This window comes from Haliotis rubra, unplaced genomic scaffold, assembly GCF_003918875.1.
Source record: "Haliotis rubra isolate DU_JTF1 unplaced genomic scaffold, ASM391887v1 Scf67, whole genome shotgun sequence".
NCBI classification, from domain to species: domain Eukaryota; kingdom Metazoa; phylum Mollusca; class Gastropoda; order Lepetellida; family Haliotidae; genus Haliotis; species Haliotis rubra.
Window position 1 is genome coordinate 1,112,578 of NW_025767379.1, and position 24,061 is coordinate 1,136,638.

The window sequence follows — 24,061 nt, forward strand, 5'->3', positions numbered from 1 at the left end:
ACCTGCTGTCCCCATCATGAGACCTGTTCTCTATCTTTGTCCTGACACCTGCTCTGTCCCCGTCATGAGACCTGTTCTCTATCTTTGTCCTGACACCTGCTCTGTCCCTGTCATGAGACCTGTTTTCTATCTTTGTCCTGACACCTGCTCTGTCCCTGTCATGAGACCTGTTCTCTATCTTTGTCCTGACACCTGCTCTGTCCCTGTCATGAGACCTGTTTTCTATCTTTGTCCTGACACCTGCTCTGTCCCTGTCATAAGACCTGTTCTCTCTCCTCATCCTGACACCTGCTCTGTCCCTGTCATGAGACTTGTTCTCTATCTTGTCCAGACACCTGCTCTGTCCGTCATGAGACCTGTTCTCTATCTTTGTGCTGACACCTGCTCTGTGCCTGTCATGAGACCTGTTCTCTATCTTTGTGCTGACACCTGCTCTGTCCCTGTCATGAGACCTGTTCTCTATCTTTGTGCTGACACCTACTCTGTCCCTGTCATGAGACCTGTTCTCTATCTTTGTCCTGACACCTGCTCTGTCCCTGTCATGAGACCTGTTCTCTATCTTTGTGCTGACACCTGCTCTGTCCCTGTCATGAGACCTGTTCTCTATCTTTGTGCTGACACCTGCTCTGTCCCTGTCATGAGACCTGTTCTCTATCTTTGTCCTGACACCTGCTCTGTCCCTGTCATGAGACCTGTTCTCTATCTTTGTCCAGACACCTGCTCTGTCCCCGTCATGAGACCTTGTCTCTATCTTTGTCCTGACACCTGCTCTGTCCCTGTCATGAGACCTGTTCTCTATCTTTGTCCTGACACCTGCTCTGTCCCTGTCATGAGACATGTTCTCTATCTTTGTCCTGACACCTGCTCTGTCCCTGTCATGAGACCTGTTCTCTATCTTTGTCCTGACACCTGCTCTGTCCCTGTCATGAGACCTGTTCTCTATCTTTGTGCTGACACCTGCTCTGTCCCTGTCATGAGACCTGTTCTCTATCTTTGTCCTGACACCTGCTCTGTCCCTGCCATGACCCTGATTTAATCCCCATCTAACACCACTGCTCTGTCAACTCCTGATTTAGCCCTGCACTGTTTTCCAATTCCATGTACTACCCAAGTCCAAGTGTACAACTGTCACATCTCACCAGCATCTGGCCGCTGCGGAAGGAGTCGGGGGAGTAGGCGATCACGGTGATGCACATGTTGATCACATCCAGCATGTTGAAAGTGTCCGAGTCATTCTCGTAACAGAAGTCCTACAAAGACAAAACAAGCTGAAAGAAACTCTGAATTTCTAAAAAAAAGTTACGCATTCACTCCTATTTGTCGCACCTCACTGGTATCCAACCATACAATAAGAAACAAGTCATTAAACAGTCAGTTGACTTCAGTCTCCTACCAGAGCTTTGAGCGGCTTCTCTCCTCTGACCAGGTCCAGGGTGCCGAGCGTGTCGGGACAGTCTTTCTCCAGAGCCAGGAGCAGCTTGAACAAGGAGCTGGGCTGGACCTGTGGCAGACACGTACACTGATCATCCTGTACGTGATTGTGTATATTGTTTGATTGACTGTATTTATGTTTACTATAGGCCTGTGGCCTCCTGAGTACGGAAATATATAAGTAAAGACAGACACCTCATTCAGCAATATTCCAAATACAACTTGATGGAACTCCTACATCCGTATGTCCCCGCACGCAACTTGCGCTCAAACACACAAAATCTACTGGTCATCCCATCCTACAAACTGAAATCCTTTGGATACTGCCCGTTCTCTAACTCTGCACCCGTGCCTTGGAACTCTCCTTTGTGCAATTAAAAGCTCTGACACAATTGACAATTTTTAGTCCACACTTAAAACCCACCTTTTCTCAGCATATTACTTATAATTTCAGCTGTAAATACTCCAGTGTAAACATGCGGAATATGTGGAGTGTGGAATATGCATTTATTATAACCAAAACTGCTTTGGTTCCAAACAAGATGATCTCAGCCAATGTGTACTGACCTTACTACAGTCAATAATGCCCCCTGCAGCACAGGTCATGTCCAAAATGGGGGCCACGCTGCCAAACATCTGCAGGATGAAGGGTTTCCTGTGGAGGACGTAGAACTGGCGGCACACAAAGTGGATGGCCTTCTTCAGCACCAGGTTTGGCTGGTTGTTGCTGTACACTCGCAGCAGAGTCGGCATAATGTAGAGGAACCTGGACACAGACAACACGACTCACTGATTGGTTTCTTTGATTCCCTGTCGGAGCACAACATTATAACACCAAAAGGGAACTGTGTCATTGTATATCATATGTATTGCATGAGGCTGGAGTATCATGAGCCATAATATGTATTTGTTTGTTGTTTAACGCCTCTCTCAGTAATGCTTCAGTTATACCATGGCGGTATATATATATAAGGGAGTCTGGACCAGACAATCAAGTGATCAACATCATGAGCATCAATCTACACAGTTGGGATACTATGCCTTGTGTTTAAGTCAGCAAGCCTGACCACCCAATCCCATTAGTCTTACAACAAGCATGGGTTACTGAAGACCAATTCTAACCAGGATCTTCATGGGTCTGTGAAATGTATCATTATGTATCGTATATCATGTATCATTATGTATTGTATATCATGTATCATTAGGTATCATATATCATGTATCATTAGGTATCATATATCATGTATCATTAGGTATCATATATCATGTGTCATTAGGTATCATATATCATGTATCATTAGGTATCATATATCACGTATCATTAGGTATCATATATCATGTTTCATTAGTTATCGTATATCATGTGTCATTAGGTATCGTATATCATGTATCATTAGGTATCATATATCATTAGTTATCGTATATCATGTATCATTAGGTATCGTATATATCATGTATCATTAGGTATCGTATATCATGTATCATTAGGTATCGTATATCATCTGTCATTAGGTATCGTATATCATGTATCATTAGGTATCATATATCATGTATCATTAGGTATCATATATCATGTATCATTAGGTATCATATATCATGTGTCATTAGGTATCATATATCATGTATCATTAGGCATCATATATCAGTATCATTAGGTATCACAACATGATCCTATTTTCATTAGTTATCCCACAAATACTGTTATTAGGTATCGTGATATCATGTATCATTATCATATATCATTAGCCATGTATCATTAGGTATCGCATGTATCATTAGGTATCTCTGTCATAGGTCATATCATGTATCATTAGGTATCGTATATATCATGTGTCAGGCATATTGCATGAGGCTGGGGCATCATACAGTATCATTCACAACATGACCTATTTTCACCCACAAATACTGTTACTTATTATCTATTGCCATTCGCCTCCTATCAAACCTTACACGATGAGGCTAGACAGCATCGACCCAATAATAACTGTCTGATTATCAAAGATGTATTACTCACCCATTTGTCGGAGAAGATGTGTTTGAAGTGTCTGGAGGTGTATAACTCACCCATTGGTTGAGAAGATGTGTTTGAAGTGTCTGGAGGTGTATAACTCACCCATTGGTGGAAATATGTGTTTGAAGTGTCTGGAGGTGTATAACTCACCCATTGGTGGAGAAGATGTGTTTGAAGTGTCTGGAGGTGTATAACTCACCCATTGGTGGAGAAGATGTGTTTGAAGTGTCTGGAGGTGTATAACTCACCCATTGGTGGAGAAGATGTGTTTGAAGTGTCTGGAGGTGTATAACTCACCCATTGGTGAAGAAGATGTGTTTGTCTGGAGGTGTATAACTCACCCATTGGTGGAGCAGATGTGTTTGAAGTGTCTGGAGGTGTATAACTCACCCATTGGTGGAGAAGATGTGTTTGAAGTGTCTGGAGGTGTATAACTCACCCATTGGTGGAGAAGATGTGTTTGAAGTGTCTGGAGGTGTATAACTCACCCATTGGTGGAAGAAGATGTGTTTGAAGATGTAACTCACCCATTGGTGGAGAAGATGTGTTTGAAGTGTCTGGAGGTGTATAACTCACCCATTGGTGGAGAAGATGTGTTTGAAGTGTCTGGAGGTGTATAACTCACCCATTGGTGGATGTGTTTGAAGTGTCTGGAGGTGTATAACTCACCCATTGGTGGAGAAGATGTGTTTGAAGTGTCTGGAGGTGTATAACTCACCCATTGGTGGAGAAGATGTGTTTGAAGTGTCTGGGGGTGTATAACTCACCCATTGGTGGAGAAGATGTGTTTGAAGTGTCTGGAGGTGTATAACTCACCCATTGGTGTGTTTGAAGAAGATGTGTTTGAAGTGTCTGGAGGTGTATAACTCACCCATTGGTGGAGAAGATGTGAAGTGTCTGGAGTGTCACCCATTGGTGGAGAAGATGTGTTTGAAGTGTCTGGAGGTGTATAACTCACCCATTGGTGGAGAAGATGTGTTTGAAGTGTCTGGAGGTGTATAACTCACCCATTGGTGGAGAAGATGTGTTTGAAGTGTCTGGAGGTGTATAACTCACCCATTGGTGAAGAAGATGTGTTTGAAGTGTCTGGGGGTGTATAACTCACCCATTGGTGGATAAGATGTGTTTGAAGTGTCTGGAGGTGTATAACTCACCCATTGGTAGAGAAGATGTGTTTGAAGTGTCTGGAGGTGTATAACTCACCCATTGGTGGAGAAGATGTGTTTGAAGTGTCTGGAGGTGTTGATTAGCGAAGCCAGGCAGTATCGTAGAATGGCCGTGTCCTCAAACAGCAGCACGATGGTGCCGTTGATGACGTTGAGGAACAGTAGCATATCATTGGACCAGGCAAATGTAGGTGACATGGAGTCGAACATTTTCGTCATAAGCTGCAGAAATAGAAAATAGATGAGTACTCACTCTTTGACACAGAATCGTCAAACAACATATTGGAACTTGAATTCAGTCCATCATTACTGTGATTTTTCCAAAGAAACCAGCTACTCGGTGTAAGCACTCAACATAGAACATCAAAGTTAACCTATCTCAAAAGCTCAGTGAATTGTAGCTCCTTAAACAATTATTATTGTTACTGGTAAAGACGACTGGTTAAAGCTGTGGTTTGCCCACGTTTATTTCTCAACAAAGGTACAATATGTGAAGCCCAATTTTGGTGACCACAGCTGTGATATTGCTGGAATATTGCTGAAAACAGCATAAACAACACTCACTCACTCACTATGATCATTATTACATATATTTGTAATCTAAAGTGTTGGCCTAGAAATTCAATCAACTTCTGTTCCATATTTACCCAACACATGCCAGATGAGCTAAATGATCACAAATCTACATATTAATGACCTTCAGTACAAGCACTAATAAAGTCAAATTTATTATTTACATTTTCAGGGGTGGAAATAACTTTAAAATTGTTAGTGTATCCGGTACAGTGGCACATGTAAAATCACTTGCCCTGATAATTTTTCCACTATACCAGCCGTTTTCTTGTTGATTTTTTAAATAAACAACATAATTAACATTGGAATATCAACTGGATACCGGTACAGTGTGATATACAAATTTGCTTGCCCAACAGAAAAAAACACTGGACTCTGGCGTTGGGCAATGGGTTATTTCCACCCCTGCATTTTACCAGAGTCAGACAGCTCACCTTAGTCCATGTGTACTTGTGTAGCATGTCCATGCCATACAGTTCCTATCAACACACACAACACATGGCAGTATATGACATAGTAATAGTTACTCTCATATGCAGAAAACACAACCAGTAAGTCTAATCAGTGTCAGTCAATGTCTAACACTGTAAAACCTGGAACTTGTCCAGTTCTCAGCCAATACTGAACCATAATTAATCCTGAATTTAAGACATCAGTTTATCATCAAGTAGAATCTGGCTAATCCAGACAGTCATTACAGCAGAAACTTCTTTGAGAGGCATTTTAGAAGTTGTGTAGATGAAGGAAAACCAAGTTCTATGGATAGTCAACTTCTTTATTGCAATGAGTGCGACGTTTCAGTGTAGGTACTAACACCGTTCATCGCTTGATAACGGTGTTAGTACCTACACCGAAACGTCGCACCCATTGCAATAAAGAAGTTGACTATCCATAGAACTTGGTTTTCCTCCATTACAGCAGAAGGCTGATGTTTCCATTCTACGTACCTTTCCCCAAGGCCCATGGTACATGTCAAATTCCGCTTCCAGAGCTTTCCGTGGAAACGCCGGGTGTTTGAGGAACTCCTCATGCAGGAACGAGACGTGGTTCTGGATCTGAGAATCAAAAGGTTGTCTTCTTCATACCCAACACTTAGACTAAAACATAAGTGAGAAGGTTCTCTAACACAACTTTCATATTGTGGCACGTCAGCTAAGACAGCATCACTTTGGAATGCTATCTTATCTTGTTACTCTGGATGATGTCACGTTTCCATGACAACTGAATTCACCTGGGGAGGCGAGGTGAAATTGGGTTTAACGTCGTGCTTGAGAATATTTCGCTCATATGACGACGTGCATGCGTGTTGATGTGTATGTGCGGCTGCTTGTACTAGCCCAGACTTAAGCAGGTTTTATAGTGCTAGCCCACTGAAATACCATGCCGCAGTGAAGTATGAATACCCCACTCAGACACATTATATTGACTCCGAGCCGACCAGTCCTTGTTGTACCCATTAATGCCGAGCGCCAGGCAGGGACCAACAAGTACCATATTTTAACGTCTTTTGGTATAACGCGGTCGGGGATCAAACCCGTGACCTTCCGCTCTCTGGGCGGACGCTCTAACCACTACACCACGGAGGCGGTCAAATTCACCTGGTAAGCATGTGTAGTATCATAGTTGTTCTGCTAAATATTGATCACATTTCATATCTTATAAACACAGCATCCATCAAGCCAAATGGCACATATTCTGACATTTTAAATTAAGAAATACTCACAAATGTATTCATCTGACACAAAAAGTCCAGAAGATTTCCTGATATCAAATTCCTATATTTCTTAATCAGACCAACTGAGCACACACTTAATTTTTGTCAGCAATTACTCCATATCCCCTTCCCAGGGTGCTTCTCCCTACCTGGTGTTGTGGGGTGCTGCCAAGCACTGCTGTAGTGAACCTACCTGGTGTTGTGGGGTGCTGCCAAGCACTGCTGTGGTGAACCTACCTGGTGTTGTGGGGTGCTGCCAAGCACTGCTGTAGTGAACCTACCTGGTGTTGTGCCAAGCACTGTGGTGCTGCCAAGCACTGCTGTAGTGAACCTACCTGGTGTTGTGGGGTGCTGCCAAGCACTGCTGTAGTGAACCTACCTGGTGTTGTGGGTGCTGCCAAGCACTGCTGTAGTGAACCTACCTGGTGTTGTGGGGTGCTGCCAAGCACTGCTGTAGTGAACCTACCTGGTGTTGTGGGGTGCTGCCAAGCACTGCTGTAGTGAACCTACCTGGTGTTGTGGGGTGCTGCCAAGCACTGCTGTAGTGAACCTACCTGGTGTTGTGGGGTGCTGCCAAGCACTGCTGTAGTGAACCTACCTGGTGTTGTGGTGCTGCCAAGCACTGCTGTAGTGAACCTACCTGGTGTTGTGGGGTGCTGCCAAGCACTGCTGTGAGTGAACCTACCTGGTGTTGTGGGGCTGCCAAGCACTGCTGTGTAGTGAACCTACCTGGTGTTGTGGGGTGCTGCCAAGCACTGCTGTAGTGAACCTACCTGGTGTTGTGGGGTGCTGCCAAGCACTGCTGTAGTGAACCTACCTGGTGTTGTGGGGTGCTGCCAAGCACTGCTGTAGTGAACCTGGTGTTGTGGGTGCTGCCAAGCACTGCTGTAGTGAACCTACCTGGTGTTGTGGGGTGCTGCCAAGCACTGCTGTAGTGAACCTACCTGGTGTTGTGGTGGTGCTGCCAAGCACTGCTGTAGTGAACCTACCTGGTGTTGTGGGGTGCTGCCAAGCACTGCTGTAGTGAACCTACCTGGTGTTGTGGGGCACACTGCTGTAGTGAACCTACCTGGTGTTGTGGGGTGCTGCCAAGCACTGCCGCACTGCTGTGGTGAACCTACCTGGTGTTGTGGGGTGCTGCCAAGCACTGCTGTAGTGAACCTACCTGGTGTTGTGGGGTCCTGCCAAGCACTGCTGTGGTGAACCTACCTGGTGTTGTGGGGTGCTGCCAAGCACTGCTGTAGTGAACCTACCTGGTGTTGTGGGGTGCTGCCAAGCACTGCTGTAGTGAACCTACCTGGTGTTGTGGGGTGCTGCCAAGCACTGCTGTGGTGAACCTACCTGGTGTTGTGGGGTGCTGCCAAGCACTGCTGTAGTGAACCTACCTGGTGTTGTGGGGTGCTGCCAAGCACTGCTGTAGTGAACCTACCTGGTGTTGTGGGGTGCTGCCAAGCACTGCTGTGGTGAACCTACCTGGTGTTGTGGGGTGCTGCCAAGCACTGCTGTGGTGAACCTACCTGGTGTTGTGGGGCACTGCTGTAGTGAACCTACCTGGTGTTGTGGGGTGCTGCCAAGCACTGCTGTAGTGAACCTACCTGGTGTTGTGGAGTGCTGCCAAGCACTGCTGTAGTGAACCTACCTGGTGTTGTGGAGTGCTGCCGAGCACTGCTGTGGTGAACCTACCTGGTGTTGTGGAGTGCTGCCGAGCACTGCTGTAGTGAACAGCACCTTCCCAATGTCCACAAACTTCAGAGTGAAAACCTGCAAGTGGGAAGGAATACAGATCCTTTATTGTGTCAGGAGTATTAGTCGAAGGTGTAACATTACTGATGTCTGATGCTGTGTACAGTAACATTTACATCCTGGAAAATCCACCTGAGGTTTTACACAATATTCAGTTGGCACAAATGCATAGGACGGATGCAGAATGAAAAAATCACAAATAATGCACATGAATATTCATCATACCAAATTATTGACAATAAATATATACGGCCTGTAAGTAAAAACAATCATAAAATCTTACAGTACATTACATCTTTGGATTTGGTTACAAAGCCCTACATGTTTCCTGTAAGGACCTTTGGAGAAAACATTTATTGGGATTTCTGAACCTCCAGTTTTGTAAGTCGAGGTAAAACCTGCTCATTCATCTTAAACCCTTGTCTAGTGATCTGTGCAATCAGCAGGGATAAATCTACCCCAGCGTCCCACATCTCTGACGCAATAAATTCTGACAGGACTCATATATTTTTTACATGTGCGTCCTCCTGGACGCAAGCTTTTGATGAAACACTAATGGGTTTTTTTGTGGAGAGGCAATATCAAAGTATACATGGCTAAATCTTCGTAGAATAACTTCCATTCTCAAATAATTGACGTGAGCTAATAAGTACACATTATTTTTAAAACGATCGCAGCTTTAGGGAGGTAAGCGGTATGCAAATGAGATCCCAAGATTCATTGCTCGAGCATGTGCAAAACTACTAACCTAGTTTTTACACTCTATAAATAGACACAAACATGCTAAGGGAGGTAAGCGATATGCAAATGAGGTTTTTCAAGACAAACTGATTGGTCAATGAACATTGTGACTCGGAATCCACAGTGTGGAGACAAAATCTGAGCTCTCAGTACCAGTTAGAGAAAAGCAGGAAGCTTTAGTCAGTAGCTGAACAACTGTTAAATCTATCTGCATGTAATTTGAAAGTGAAGTGACATTTGACAGGGTTAAAGTTCTGCTGAAATAGAATTGCATTCTGAATCTCAAGTCCTGGAAAAGTAATCATATAAATGAATCATTTCATTTATAATTATGATGACATTTATGATATAATTCATTCAATGTTAATAGTTAAAGTAAGACAGTTACTATTTGTGTTTGTACTTGTTAAAGTGGCTTCAAGTTGGCATATTTCTTTTGATCTAATTTGTTTTTGAATCACTGAACATAGTGAAGAAATAAAACAAAACTTTGGTTGGAATTGAAGAACTTCATTCACAAAATATTACAGAGAAATTACATGGGTCTGGCTAGTAACTTTTTATTTTTCTAGTAAAAGAAAACATTTGCTTTTCAAAGGTCATGTAGAGCCCTGCTGTTATTTTTATAATATAGCAGTCGACATGCCGCCCAGATAGATACTGTCAGAAAACACAAAGTTAGGACATTTCAGTCAGGTTAGCCGAATACTCATCGGTTATGGCTGACTTATGACAGGGAAGGTGATTTAATATTTTGTAAACTATGTACTGAAAAAGGTATGACACAAAATGCTAAATGCAGAAATTTTTAAAATATAACATTGACCAGACATCTCATCATAATGATAATAAACTGTCCGTTCAGGCTCCAAAACTTTGTGATGATTTCCAGGTTGCAACTGCACGTATGTATGAAAAACAAGACAAAGCAGATGTCGCCTTGATGAAATCTGTTCATTGGATAGCTTTGAAAACATCCCACTGACAAAGTTTAAACGTTTTGTTGACTTTTTATATGAATTTGAAAACGAAGACATTGGAATTCTCAAGGAAGGTAAAATCAACTATGATTCTCCAACCACTGCCAGTGATCTGTTAACATCGGTGTCTGATGTGATAGGGTATGAACTACAAGTTAAAATGGAAGAGTCTCCATTTGTTACGATTTAGGTACTACCAGCTCTGTTCTGTGAAATATCCCAGACCGGTCAGACTCACCAGTGCAACCTATAGTAACAATAAACCAGTTTGAATAATATTTGTGGCATTAATTTTTGTTAGGGACTCATAAAAGTTCTGAGGGACTCATAGTTATTCAGCTCAGTGAGTCCCGGGACTCAGGCAGTTGAATTTGTAGATTTATCACTGAATCAGTCACAGAAAATGTAAAGAGGAAAACCTAATACGTATGTAACATACAAGGAAACAAGTCTATAAGTATTGGAACTGACTGCCAAATTAATTGTCTTAAAATGGGGAATGAGCAATGCATGTGACACCAGTGACGCAAACCTAGTTGTACCATTTCATTGATGGTTGGAGAGGGACCAAAGAAAGAAATAATACTCCTGAAATTGGATTATTGTTGTGGGTTACAGAAATTCTCATTCCCAAATTTCATGGGATTGAAGTCTCACTTTGGTCCTACATTCCACCAAACCAATGAAATTCTGCAACTTGACATAGTAAACTTTTGCACAACTACATTTGACATATAGGTAAGATAAAGGCCTATTTACAAACATCTACAAATTCAGTATAAGTAAACCTTTCCATCAGCCAATTCTATAATCTGTTACATTCATATCATTGAGTTTCAAACATAGTTTCAGTTATCACTACACAGTGCCAATTAGAAAGTGCTTAATAGTAACATATGTTATACTTGGGATTACACTTTCTTAGTAAAGTACAGATCCTAGTACTTTTGTTGGGTTGAGTCCCATCCGGGATTCGAACCCACATCCTCAGAGTCAGGCACCTAATCGCCAGCACACAAACTCAGCTGCCTAACCCTCTCAGCCAATGCGACTTCCAGAAAAATTGAATTTGGACAACTGGTAGTCTAGACAGCAGACTTTGTGTACCCCTATGATAAGTGTGAATTGGCATGGCTCTGCCCGGATTGGACTTAACAAAAGTACTAGAATCTGTACTTTACTAAGAAAGTGTAATCCGAAATATAACATGTGTAACATAATTTCAGTTCATCAAATCTACAATGTGAACGATCAATTGTTCATACCCTCTTCTGCAGAGCCAGGAAGGCGTCATCTGGGTTCATACGGACGAGACTCAGTTGAGGATAGAAGTTCCGTCGGAAGAAGTAGAAGTCACGGACGTAGGAGTTGAGATTCTGGATCTGGTCTGAATGATGAAGGAGATCATTTGTAACAGTGAGTGAGTGAGTTTACTTTTACGCCACACTCAGCAATATTCCAGCTATGTGGCAGCGGTCTGTAAATAATCAAGTCTGGACCAGACAATCCAGTGATCAACAGCATGAGCATCAATCTGTGCAATTGGGAACCGATGACATGTGTCAACCAAGCCGGCGAGCCTGACCACCCGATCCCGTTAGTCGTCTCTTACAACAAGCATGGATACTGAAGATCAAGTCTAACCCGGAACATCACGGGTCGATTTGCAACAACATGTTTGTTTGTTTGTTTGTTTGTTTGTTTGCTGTTTAGTGCCATACTCAGCAACATTTCATCTACATGACAGTGGGCTATATATAATGGAGTCTTGACCAGGCAATCCAGTGATTGGTGTTATGGTCAGTGAATCACACAGTCAGGGTATGGTATCATGCAGCCACCAATACAACACCGTATTTTGCAGTCATCTTCAAATCAATGACTAGGTCATGGAATAGTGATGGAATAAACATCCTAAAAGATCCATATATTGTATTGTGTAATATATAAGAACCTTTCGACTGATTTATATTTTAGAATCAATAATGTGTATCATGGTCTTGTTTGACAAATACATTTAAAATAAGGAAATAGTTGCAGGAAGTCTGGCTTTACAGACAGTTAATGTTTTATAATGAACATGCTAGTGAGTGTTTCATCGACAGCGTGGAGTACGTACAGGTCTTGGTGTCCACCAGGAAGTGGGAGTCTACCTGGTCCTCGGGGATGTTGAAGAACTCCAGACCTTCAGAGAGGATCTGGGAGAACTGGGTGTCCTGAACACAGAGGTCAGTCAGAGGTCACTTTCTTAACCACATCAAACACTTTCTATTAAGCACTAATCACAGTGATGCAAAACAGTTAACATTTCTATTCTAGATCGAATCTTCCATTATAAACACATCACCACAAGCAAATTTCATCATAGCCCATCTCACCAGAAGCCCACAACTCACCACAAGCACATTTCATCATAGCCCATCTCACCACAAGCACACAACTCACCACAAGCACATTTCATCATAGCCCATCTCACCACAAGCACATAACTCACCACAAGCACATTTCATCATAGCCCATCTCACCACAAGCACACAACTCACCACAAGCACATTTCATCATAGCCCAGAACTCACCACAAGCACACAACTCACCACAAGCACATTTCATCATAGCCCACAACTCACCACAAGCACACAACTCACCACAAGCACATTTCATCATAGCCCAAACTCACTAGAAGCCCATAACTAACCACAAGCACATTTCATCATAGCCCAATCTCACCAGAAGCTCACATCTCACAAGCACATTTCATCATAGTCCATCTCACCACAAGCACACAACTCACCACAAGCACATTTCATCATAGTCCCAATCTCACTAGAAGCCCATAACTCACCACAAGCACATTTCATCATAGCCCAATCTCACCAGAAGCTCACAACTCACCACAAGCACATTTCATCATAGTCCATCTCACCACAAGCACACAACTCACCACAAGCACATTTCATCATAGTCCATCTCACCACAAGCACATTTCATCATAGCCCAATCTCACCAGAAGCCCATAACTCACCACAAGCACATTTCATCATAGCCCAATCTCACCACAAGCACACAACTCACCACAAGCACATTTCATCATAGCCCCATCTCACCACAAGCCCACAACTCACCACAAGCACATTTCATCATAGTCCATCTCACCACAAGCACATATTTATCCACAAGCATGTCTCACCTCATGTATGGGCAGCTGGGATGGGATACTTGACAGGTCTGGACCGTGGACCAGGATCTTCTTGGCGCTGGCAACATACGCTGACACCAGCAGGTATGGCTGAAACAACATGGACATAACAGTCATCTTGCCACAGTCTCACGTATCCTGTGTTAATGAACCAGCATGCCACATGAGAATGCCTTACCAAGTTATAAACAATATGACACCAGTGAATGTAAACACTACTGATCATATTGTTTATGTCACAAATGTAAACAACTTCAAAATTATCCCTAACTGTCGCACAAATTACACTGCTTTTCAAGTTTCATTGCATGAACATAATCCAGAGATGCCAACCCCAAAGTGTTGCAAATAGTACTTTCAAGGATCGAAATTAGTTAGTTTGAACATACATTTAGTAGTCGACTAAATACTTAAAATTATGATGGGCTCTAACTGACTGACTGACTGAGTTTGGTATTAAGCCGCTTTTAGCAATATTCCAGCAACATCACGGCTGGGGACACCAGATATGGGCTTCACAGATGGACTCTGAGAAAGATAATATGACTGACTGACTGACTGACTGAGTTTATTTTTACGCCGCTTTTAGCAATATTCCAGCAATATCACGGCGGGGGACACCAGAAATGGGCTTCACACATTGTGCCCATGTGGGGAATCGAACCCGGGTCTTCGGCGTGACGAAGATAATATGACACTAACCAAGAGTGAAGCTTTAATTTCACATACCTCCAACAGCAGATTTCCAAATTATCAGCATTACGTTTCATCTTGTCGTCTCTTTTTGGCGAAAATATATTTAATGACTTCTTTGAGTGGCATTTTTTAGAAGTTGGAAGTATATTTAATCGACTAAAATATATGTTTTTGTCAATATATCCGAATTTTAATGAATTTTCTTCAAATTTCGTAAATTTTGTAGTGCAATCGTATTGGCGTAGTTCGAGGCTAAAATTTGTAGCGACTACAATAAAATCGTAGAGGTTGGCATCTTTGCATAAACTGGAAACAGTGTGTTAATCCTCATATTGTGTATTTGTCAGCTGCAGGACTCACATCACACTGTTCCTTCTTCAGAGTCTGTTTCAGGTCCTTGAAGTAGATGCCCTCCACACACGGCGTCACCTGTAGGGAGGAACGCAATAATATACCCTGGTCAAAGTCTGGTTGCCATGGTTACATCCATATTTTACACCCCTACCAAATACATGAAGGTGACATCTTATAATTCCCCAGATGGATACAAAAAAGGTGATCCAAAAAACGTATGTGTAAATCTTACAAAGGTGCTAATTAAACAAAGACACATGGAGAAAATAACATTGTTCACAGCTTTCACTGGGCTTGTATCCACACAGAACCTACCATCCACAGCAGACTGAGAGCACCCGCGATGGCTTCCTGGCCTCCCTCACACGGAGACCTCACATAGAACATCACGTAGCCGATCTGAAAAGTAGACCACAGAACATCATATAGTCAATATAAGCGATCTGTACTTTGGGCGGCAAACCTGAAATACATATGGAGTCAAACAGTTTTCTACCTTTATAAAATGTGAAATTAACATAGCATAAAGTACTTCTAATGACTACTTACATCTTCACTTTTCACAGGATTATGACAATGAGCACTGGTTCTAATTCATAATTTCAAACATCAAGAATTATGAACATTGTATTTACTCTACAGTTCATCAAAGCTATCAGGTTTTAATAAAGAGATATGGAGATCTTATAACATGTTGATTTGAAGGAAAAGATGTGTCAATCAATCTGACTAATTATCCTGCACACATTGTTTTTTAAAAAATAAATCTATTGAACAAATGACATGATGTGGCTTGAGATGAAGGACACATACCAGGTAGTTGAAGAGAGAGTGGGCTGTCTGGGCCGGCAGCTGGCGGATGTACAACACCAGCTTCCTCAGTAGGAACATCAGCTCCTCCTGGAACAGTGGAGGAACACCACAGGAAGATATGAGACGTGTTCACATACAGTGACATCAGAAGGGCAGATAAAATAGGGACAGGTGACAATCTTGCAAAGATAAATTGTTTGTTTGATTGTGTAATTGAGTGACTGGCTGGGTTGCTGGCTGGGTTAGTGACTGGGTGGTTCAATGTCAGGATTGCTGGGACTTCTGTGAACTGCGGGGCGGTGGTGTAGCCTAATGGTTAAAGCGTTGGCTCGTCACGCCGAAGACCCGGGTTCGAATCCCCACATGGGCACAATGTGTGAAGCCCATTTCTGGTGTCCCCCGCCGTGATGTTGCTGGAATATTGCTAAAAGCGGCGTAAAACCAAACTCAGTCAGTCAGTCTGTGAACTGCAACAGTTGATGAGAGAGAGCTAACCTGATAATACTCAGACATGCTCGTGTCACTGTGAAAACAACCGAGGCTGGAAGGGTATTAGGACACACAAAGCAATGGTCAAACATGGTCTTCCATTAAAGCAACATCTACCTACAACAGTTGTCTTTTACAACAGGCACTGGATAGTAGTTGAGTCCTGGAGCCCTTTCCATAAAGCGATCGTAGCGCTATGACTGTCGTAAGTCTACGTTAAAGCATAGGAATTACAATCACCTTAGCATTATGACTGTCGCAAGTCTATGTTAAAGTATGGGAGTTACAATCACCTTAGCGTTATGACTGTCGCAAGTATATGTTAAAGTATGGGTGATACAATCACCTTAGCGCTACGATTGTCGCAAGTCATGTTAAAGTATGGGTGTTACGATCACCTTAACGCTACGACTGTTGCAAGTCTATGTTAAAGTATGGGAGTTACAATCACCTTTGCGCTAGGACTGTCGCAAGTCTATGTTAAAGTATGGGAGTTACAATCACCTTAGCGTTATGACTGTCGCAAGTCTATGTTAAAGTATGGGTGATACAATCACCTTAGCGCTACGACTGTCGCAAGTCTATGTTAAAGTATGGGTGTTACGATCACCTTAGCGCTACGACTGTCGCAAGTCTATGTTAAAGTATGGGAGTTACAATCACCTTAGCGCTAGGACTGTCGCAAGTATATGTTAAAGTATGGGAGTTACGATCACCTTAGCGCTATGACTGTTGCAAGTCTATGTTAAAGTATGGGAGTTAAAATCACCTTAGCGCTACGACTGTCGCAAGTCTTTGTTAAAGTATGGGAGTTACAATCACCTTAGCGCTACGAACGTCGCAAGTCTATGTTAAAGTATGGGAGTTACAATCACCTCAGCCCTACGATCGCTTTGTGAATTGGGGCCCTGGAATGGCATGAAGGGAACAAAGTGTATTTTCAGAAGTTTCACTCTTGAGTAGTCCTGAGTTCTTGTACAGAGTGCCTACCTGTCTGTCTTTGTGTGTGAGTTTCTCCAGGAAGTGCCGGAGGAACAACACAGGGTCCTCCACTATACAGTCCCATATCACCTTACTGGCCACCTCGGTCACTGAAACATGTCACAAACCTTGTCTACAACACCTGTCGATCACTGAACATTTCACACAAATCGTCTACAAACACCTGTCGGTCACTGAACATGTCACACACCTCGTCTACAAAGACCTGTTGGTCACTGAAACATGTCACACACCTCGTCTACAAACACCTAATGGTCACTGAAACATGTCACACACCTCGTCTACAAACACCTGATGGTCACTGAAACATGTCACACACCTCGTCTACAAACACCTGATGGTCACTGAACATTTCACACACCTCGTCTACAAACACCTGATGGTCACTGAAACATGTCACACACCTCGTCTACAAACACCTGCTGGTCCCTGAAACATTTCACACACCTCGTCTACAAACACCTGATGGTCACTGAACATTTCACACACCTCGTCTACAAACACCTGATGGTCACTGAACATTTCACACACCTCGTCTACAAACACCTGATGGTCACAGAAACATGTCACACACCTCGTCTACAAACACCTGCTGGTCCCTGAAACATTTCACACACCTCGTCTACAAACACCTGATGGTCACTGAACATTTCACACACCTCGTCTACAAACACCTGATGGTCACTGAACATTTCACACACCTCGTCTACAAACACCTAATGGTCACTGAACATTTCACACACCTCGTCTACAAAGACCTGTTGGTCACTGAACATTTCACACACCTCGTCTACAAAGACCTGTTGGTCACTGAAACATGTCACACACCTCGTCTACAAACACCTAATGGTCACTGAAACATGTCACACACCTCGTCTACAAACACCTGCTGGTCACTGAAACATGTCACACATCTCGTCTACAAACACCTGATGGTCACTGAACATTTCACGCACCTCATCTACAAACACCTGATGGTCACTGAAACATGTCACACACCTCGTCTACAAACACCTGCTGGTCCCTGAAACATTTCACACACCTCGTCTACAAACACCTGATGGTCACTGAACATTTCACACACCTCGTCTACAAACACCTGATGGTCACTGAAACATGTCACACACCTCGTCTACAAACACCTGATGGTCACTGAACATTTCACACACCTCGTCTACAAACACCTGTCGGTCACTGAACATTTCACACACCTCGTCTACAAACACCTGATGGTCCCTGAAACATTTCACACACCTCGTCTACAAACACCTGCTGGTCACTGAAACATGTCACACACCTCGTCTACAAACACCTGATGGTCACCGAAACATGTCACACACATCGTCTACAAACACCTGCAGAGTAAACTGAAACATGTCACACACCTCGTCTACAAACACCTTCTGGTCACTGAAACATGTCACACACCTCGTCTACAAACACCTGCTGGTCACTGAACATTTCACACACCTCGTCTACAAACACCTGATGGTCACTGAACATTTCACACACCTCGTCTACAAACACCTGATGGTCACTGAACATTTCACACACCTCGTCTACAAACACCTGATGGTCACTGAAACATGTCACACACCTCGTCTACAAACACCTGCTGGTCCCTGAAACATTTCACACACCTCGTCTACAAACACCTGATGGTCACTGAACATTTCACACACCTCGTCTACAAACACCTGATGGTCACTGAAACATGTCACACACCTCGTCTACAAACACCTGATGGTCACTGAACATTTCACACACCTCGTCTACAAACACCTGTCGGTCACTGAACATTTCACACACCTCGTCTACAAAGACCTGTTGGTCACTGAAACATGTCACACACCTCGTCTACAAACACCTAATGGTCACTGAAACATGTCACACACCTCATCTACAAACACCTGATGGTCCCTGAAACATGTCACACACCTCGTCTACAAACACCTGATGGTCACTGAACATTTCACACACCTCGTCTACAAACACCTTCTGGTCACTGAACATTTCACACACCTCGTCTACAAACACCTGATGGTAACTGAAACATGTCACACACCTCGTCTACAAACACCTGATGGTCACTGAAACATTTCACACACCTCGTCTACAAACACCTGATGGTCACTGAACATTTCACACACCTCGTCTACAAACACCTGATGGTCACTGAAACATGTCACACACCTCGTCTACAAACACCTGATGGTCACTGAAACATGTCACACACCTCGTCTACAAACACCTGATGGTCACTGAAACATGTCACACACCTCGTCTACAAACAACTGCTGGTCACTGAACATTTCACACACCTCGTCTACAAACACCTGATGGTCACTGAAACATGTCACACACCTCGTGGACAGAAGGTCCGAACAAACCCAAACATTCGCACGAACGCACCACTTCAAAAGAGCTGGATAGCCGTGCGTGAACCACGTGCAGAATTGCGCAATAGCTTGCGACAGTGTACATTTGTCACTGAACTAGGCAGTTCGTTTTGTTTTTCGATAGAGCAGCCACGCTGTCGGCGACTGTCTCTTTTTGTGCCAAATCAGGGCATAATAGTAAGAAGTCAAATAAGGACTTTCAATTGGACCATATGATGGTTTCGGTGGTCACATAAGGACCGTGTCGTGTTATGTCAAATTAGGACATGTTGCTGTATATAGTGCCGTTGAAATATTTCGTTGGTTCATGTTTCTATAAGTAAACTTACAGTGAACTTTGAAAATTGTTGAGTTATTTTTAAGTCTTCCACTGCTGCGTAACACCTCGTCTACAAACACCTGCTGGTCACTGAAACATGTCACACACGTCGTCTACAAACACCTGCAGAGTAAACTGAAACATGTCACACACCTCGTCTACAAACACCTGCTGGTCACTGAAACATGTCACACACGTCATCTACAAACACCTGCTGGTCACTGAAGCATGTCACACACCTCGTCTACAAACACCTGCTGGTCACTGAAGCATGTCACACACCTCATTTACAAACACCTGCTGGTCACTGAAACATGTAACAAACCTTCTCTAGAAACACCTGCACGCTACTGAAACATGTCACACACCTTTTCTACAAACACCTGCACATTACTGAAACATGTCACACAAAGCATTCAGTCATCTTGCTGGCTACAAGAACACATCATACAAACTGTTTACAGTCATCTTGCTGATCTTGTCTTTGACCCTCAGGATTTAAAGACTCACCAAAATAGTTTGTTATCATGATAATCAAACAATATTACATACATGTTTAATGAATCATCACATTCTGTTTGCTAATGGTCAAGTACCTGAGATGCCATCTTCATTGACATCCTGGTCATCAAGCAGGTGCAGAATAGGAAGTACTGCAGCACAGATGCATGATGGGAAGAAAGTCTGTGCAATGTGCAGGTGATGAGGATGTTCCATACGGTCTTCCTCACCTGGGGGGGTTGAGAGGCACAGTCAGTTATCTCCCCTTCATCTGGAATGCCTGCTTTTATCCACAGTTTAAAGAGGTAGATCTTTTTCTCGGAAGTCTCCGTTTGTCAGGGTTTTGGGGGCTTTAGAAAATTCAATTTCTATTGAAGTGTGATATAAATCATCCAGATAAGGGAAAGCATGTTACCTTGGTGTGATTAGAGTTACCTGCCCTTGCTTTGTCTAATCACTAGACAAATGCTTTGAAGGCACTGGGTTTGTGGAAACTGATGAAGATTGGGTGACAAACAAAAGACTTCTTGTACATAAATCCTACACCTTTATTACTATTTTTAATTTTAGATTCATTGGTATTTACAGAGTTTCTTTTGTAAAAACAAATATATCATTTTTCAACCACTGTGTTAACAGAGGCTGCTAATTTGATAAGTGTAGAAGCTCGTAAACATACTTAGAGTGGGCCTCTTTGCATAAATCAGTACATTTTCATCATGAGGTCAGTTTGTATCAATAACTACTAGAGGAATGTAGGTCCTATCTTATCACTCCTTACAAAACACTGGCAATTAGTTCTTGCAACTGACTGAATCAACCTTCAATACATTATTTAAAGGTTGTTTTTATAACATTTTGACACATCTAGGAATAACTGATATAGAAAATTTGCATGAATATAAGAATAATTCAAAATAACAGAATTACCATCTAAGTACACAGACTTAGAGAAGCTGAAGGTTCAGTTAGATAAAAGGTGATCAGACTGACATCTGTCTCGTGATATTTTATCCATAGTATAGTTTCATGACAGTCTAAAGTGTAATTTACAATGATATCATCAAATAACAAAACTAGTCTGATGATAATGTAATAATTTACACAGTGGCCTCACACAACATATTGTATCTGCTAACTACATCAGCGCCAAGAGATTATTCTGATAGAAAAGGTACTGAGTGTTTGGAAGCTAGAAAAACGGAAGTGAGCACAAAGTGTGTAGTATGAAAGTGAAGATTACTACATGTTGGTGCGAGAGCTGTGACTGAAAGGAAAGTCAAGTTAATATTGATGAAAATGCCATGGCAACAGTGATTACAGCTACCTCAATATCAATGATGGTGCAACAATGTTCTTGATCCACTTTGGTCATGCCTTCAATAAGACAGTAACTATTCTGATGACCAGCCTCTACCAGCACAATAACATTGACTGTGTAATACCACTGACAGTGTAATACCACCAATGGCATATCACCAACTATGGTATAATATGGCATAATACCACAGGGGTGGAAATAACCCATTGCCCAACGCCCGAGTCCAGTGGTTTTTTCTGTCGGGCAAGCAAATTTGTATATCACACTGTACCGGTGTCCAGTTGACTTTCCAATATTAATTATGTTTTTATTTAAAAATCAACAAGAAAACGGCCTGTAAAGTGGAAAAATTATCAAGGCAAGTGATTTTACATGTGCCACTGTACCGGAGTACACTAGCAATTTTAAAGTTATTTCCACCCCTGTACCAGTGACGGCATAATACCAGTGATGGCATTACACCACCAACGGCATGTTACCTGTGATGGCATAACACTGAGCCTAGATCAACATTATACTGTATAAAGGTATATAAACAGTTTTGTTAAACAAACATGTTCCATGACACCCTTAATTGTATATTATTACAAATTTGTAAATTTTAATGTGTCATGTATTTTGTGATGAACAGCTCTTTCATCTGAAAACATAAATCCAATATTTCCAGTAAGTGAAATAACAAAGATATATCTTGAAGTGTTTATACTCTCAAATTGCAGGATCAGTATCAGTCAAGTCTTTCATGTGTTTATTGTTTGGAGTTCCACATCAGAAATTTGTATAGGAACAAAAGGTATTGTTACATATGGCAGAATTAATTACTGAATTAAGTGACATTAAGGTATTGAATAGCTTGTTGTGTATTTGATTCAATGGTCATATGAGAGATTAGACCTGTCCATTTACAATTAATGGAGCCAGATGTCAACGTTATGTATCAGAAATCAGATTGCATTATTGTTTGAAATGTCACATTATCGGGTGCTTGTTGCTGTCTAATGCATACAGCAATATCCCAGCTATTTTACAGCAAATATTTTAGTGTGGACCAGACGATCCAGTTACTGATACTGTCAGCAACAATCCACGCTGTTAGCGTATGGAGACACGGCAAGTCACCTGGCCACCTGATCCAATTGGTCACCTCTTACAACAATCATACGTTGGTGATGACTGACTCACATTTGTAAAACACTCTGAGTTGTGTGGAAGTGATGCAAAATAACCTAACCCTTCACACTCAACCTTCTCCACATACATCATCACAGGCTGAGAGTTTGAGGCAATAAGTAGATTACATGTACTTTCAGGATTCAAAAGTGTAAACATATAATTTTTAAGACACTGATAGATAAATTCTTCAGAATAAATATTTCCAATCTTCAAAAGCTATATGAATATGAAGCAAGAAATGAGATAATGTTGACAACAGATTGTTGAAGTAGACGTGGTGTTGAGGATACAAGGATGATAGATAGTTGTTAGTAAGGCAGTATACAGCAGGCAGACCGTGCAGCATATCAGTCAGGTGCACGATGACGTGGCAGACACAATCAAGCATCTCCCCATGATGCAATAGACATGGTAATGTAAAGAAAATGGAAGACTCTCCTCCCATTAGAAAGTTGTAGTCACAAATGTAAGCAAAACAGTTTGTTAATGTGAAAGATGACAGTCACAAAGGGGTTATGTTAACTCAGAGTCACAGAGTTATCTCCACTTAGTGTCAACCAACTGTGGTTATTCCCCTTGCTTAGATATCAAGAAAACATTTAAAAACTACTCAAGATTTACAGACTGAAAAATGTAAATAATAATCGTAAGAGCAGTAATAACACTTTCATAATAACAATTTTGCAACAACTTTATCACAGTATGACTTTCATACAAGTTTTAAATTTTAAGAGGTTTTTTTACCATATTGTTACTGTATTCACAAATATATCTGTGTCCTTGAACTTAATTCTGATCAATGAATCTAGCCAAAGAAATCAAACCATCCCAAATTTACCAAACAAAATTGTCAGAGGTGAATATATATATTATTCTCCTAAACATATAATGACAATTAGCAAAACTCTTTAACCAACACATATTTCCTCTTAAGTCTACTCAAACCAGAAGTTAAAGTAAATCATAAAAATAACTGTCATCTTTCATATACCACACAAAAGCTTCAAAGGAATGTATGAAAGTTGTTCCCATTTCTAGACTGACAACAAGGTGTAGAGTTGTACCTTCGTAGCCAAGACGTCCCCAGTGCAAGCTACCATTTCTCCATGACATGCTACGACTTTGGATATTAGCTCGATTGACTGGCGCTAGGGATACTCGTCTGGCCGCCATGTTTACCAAGTTTTCCTCCTGAGTAGCTAGTGGCAAAAAGCAGTGCATTTACAAAAGCCTACAGGTGATCAACACAGCCCAGCCTTCAAGTGTTTTACGGACACCAATTTTCAAGTTGTTCTAGATTGACATGTTTTTTGACAAGTCTTTTAAAATAATGGTGAACATTTCTCAGATTTTAAGGGAGACAACTCTTTCGAGACAAAAGGATTCTTCTGAAATGTTCAGACATGATTGAGACACTTGTCGACGGGCATGAGAGTATT

The 24,061-nt window shown here is 42.0% G+C and overlaps 1 protein-coding gene across 1 annotated transcript in view; it reads right to left on the bottom strand.

Moving 5' to 3' along the window:
* Positions 1–24,061, bottom strand: part of LOC124257635 (protein unc-80 homolog) — a 101,814-nt gene that overhangs the window by 25,533 nt on the left and 52,220 nt on the right. The window contains 16 exon segments of the mRNA XM_046691742.1: positions 1,140–1,250; positions 1,394–1,501; positions 1,999–2,197; positions 4,646–4,830; positions 5,616–5,660; positions 6,129–6,236; positions 8,579–8,656; positions 11,625–11,746; positions 12,479–12,575; positions 13,547–13,645; positions 14,612–14,680; positions 14,921–15,004; positions 15,419–15,505; positions 16,898–16,998; positions 20,224–20,358; positions 23,687–23,821. Coding sequence (XP_046547698.1) covers positions 1,140–1,250; positions 1,394–1,501; positions 1,999–2,197; positions 4,646–4,830; positions 5,616–5,660; positions 6,129–6,236; positions 8,579–8,656; positions 11,625–11,746; positions 12,479–12,575; positions 13,547–13,645; positions 14,612–14,680; positions 14,921–15,004; positions 15,419–15,505; positions 16,898–16,998; positions 20,224–20,358; positions 23,687–23,821 — 1,763 coding nt within the window.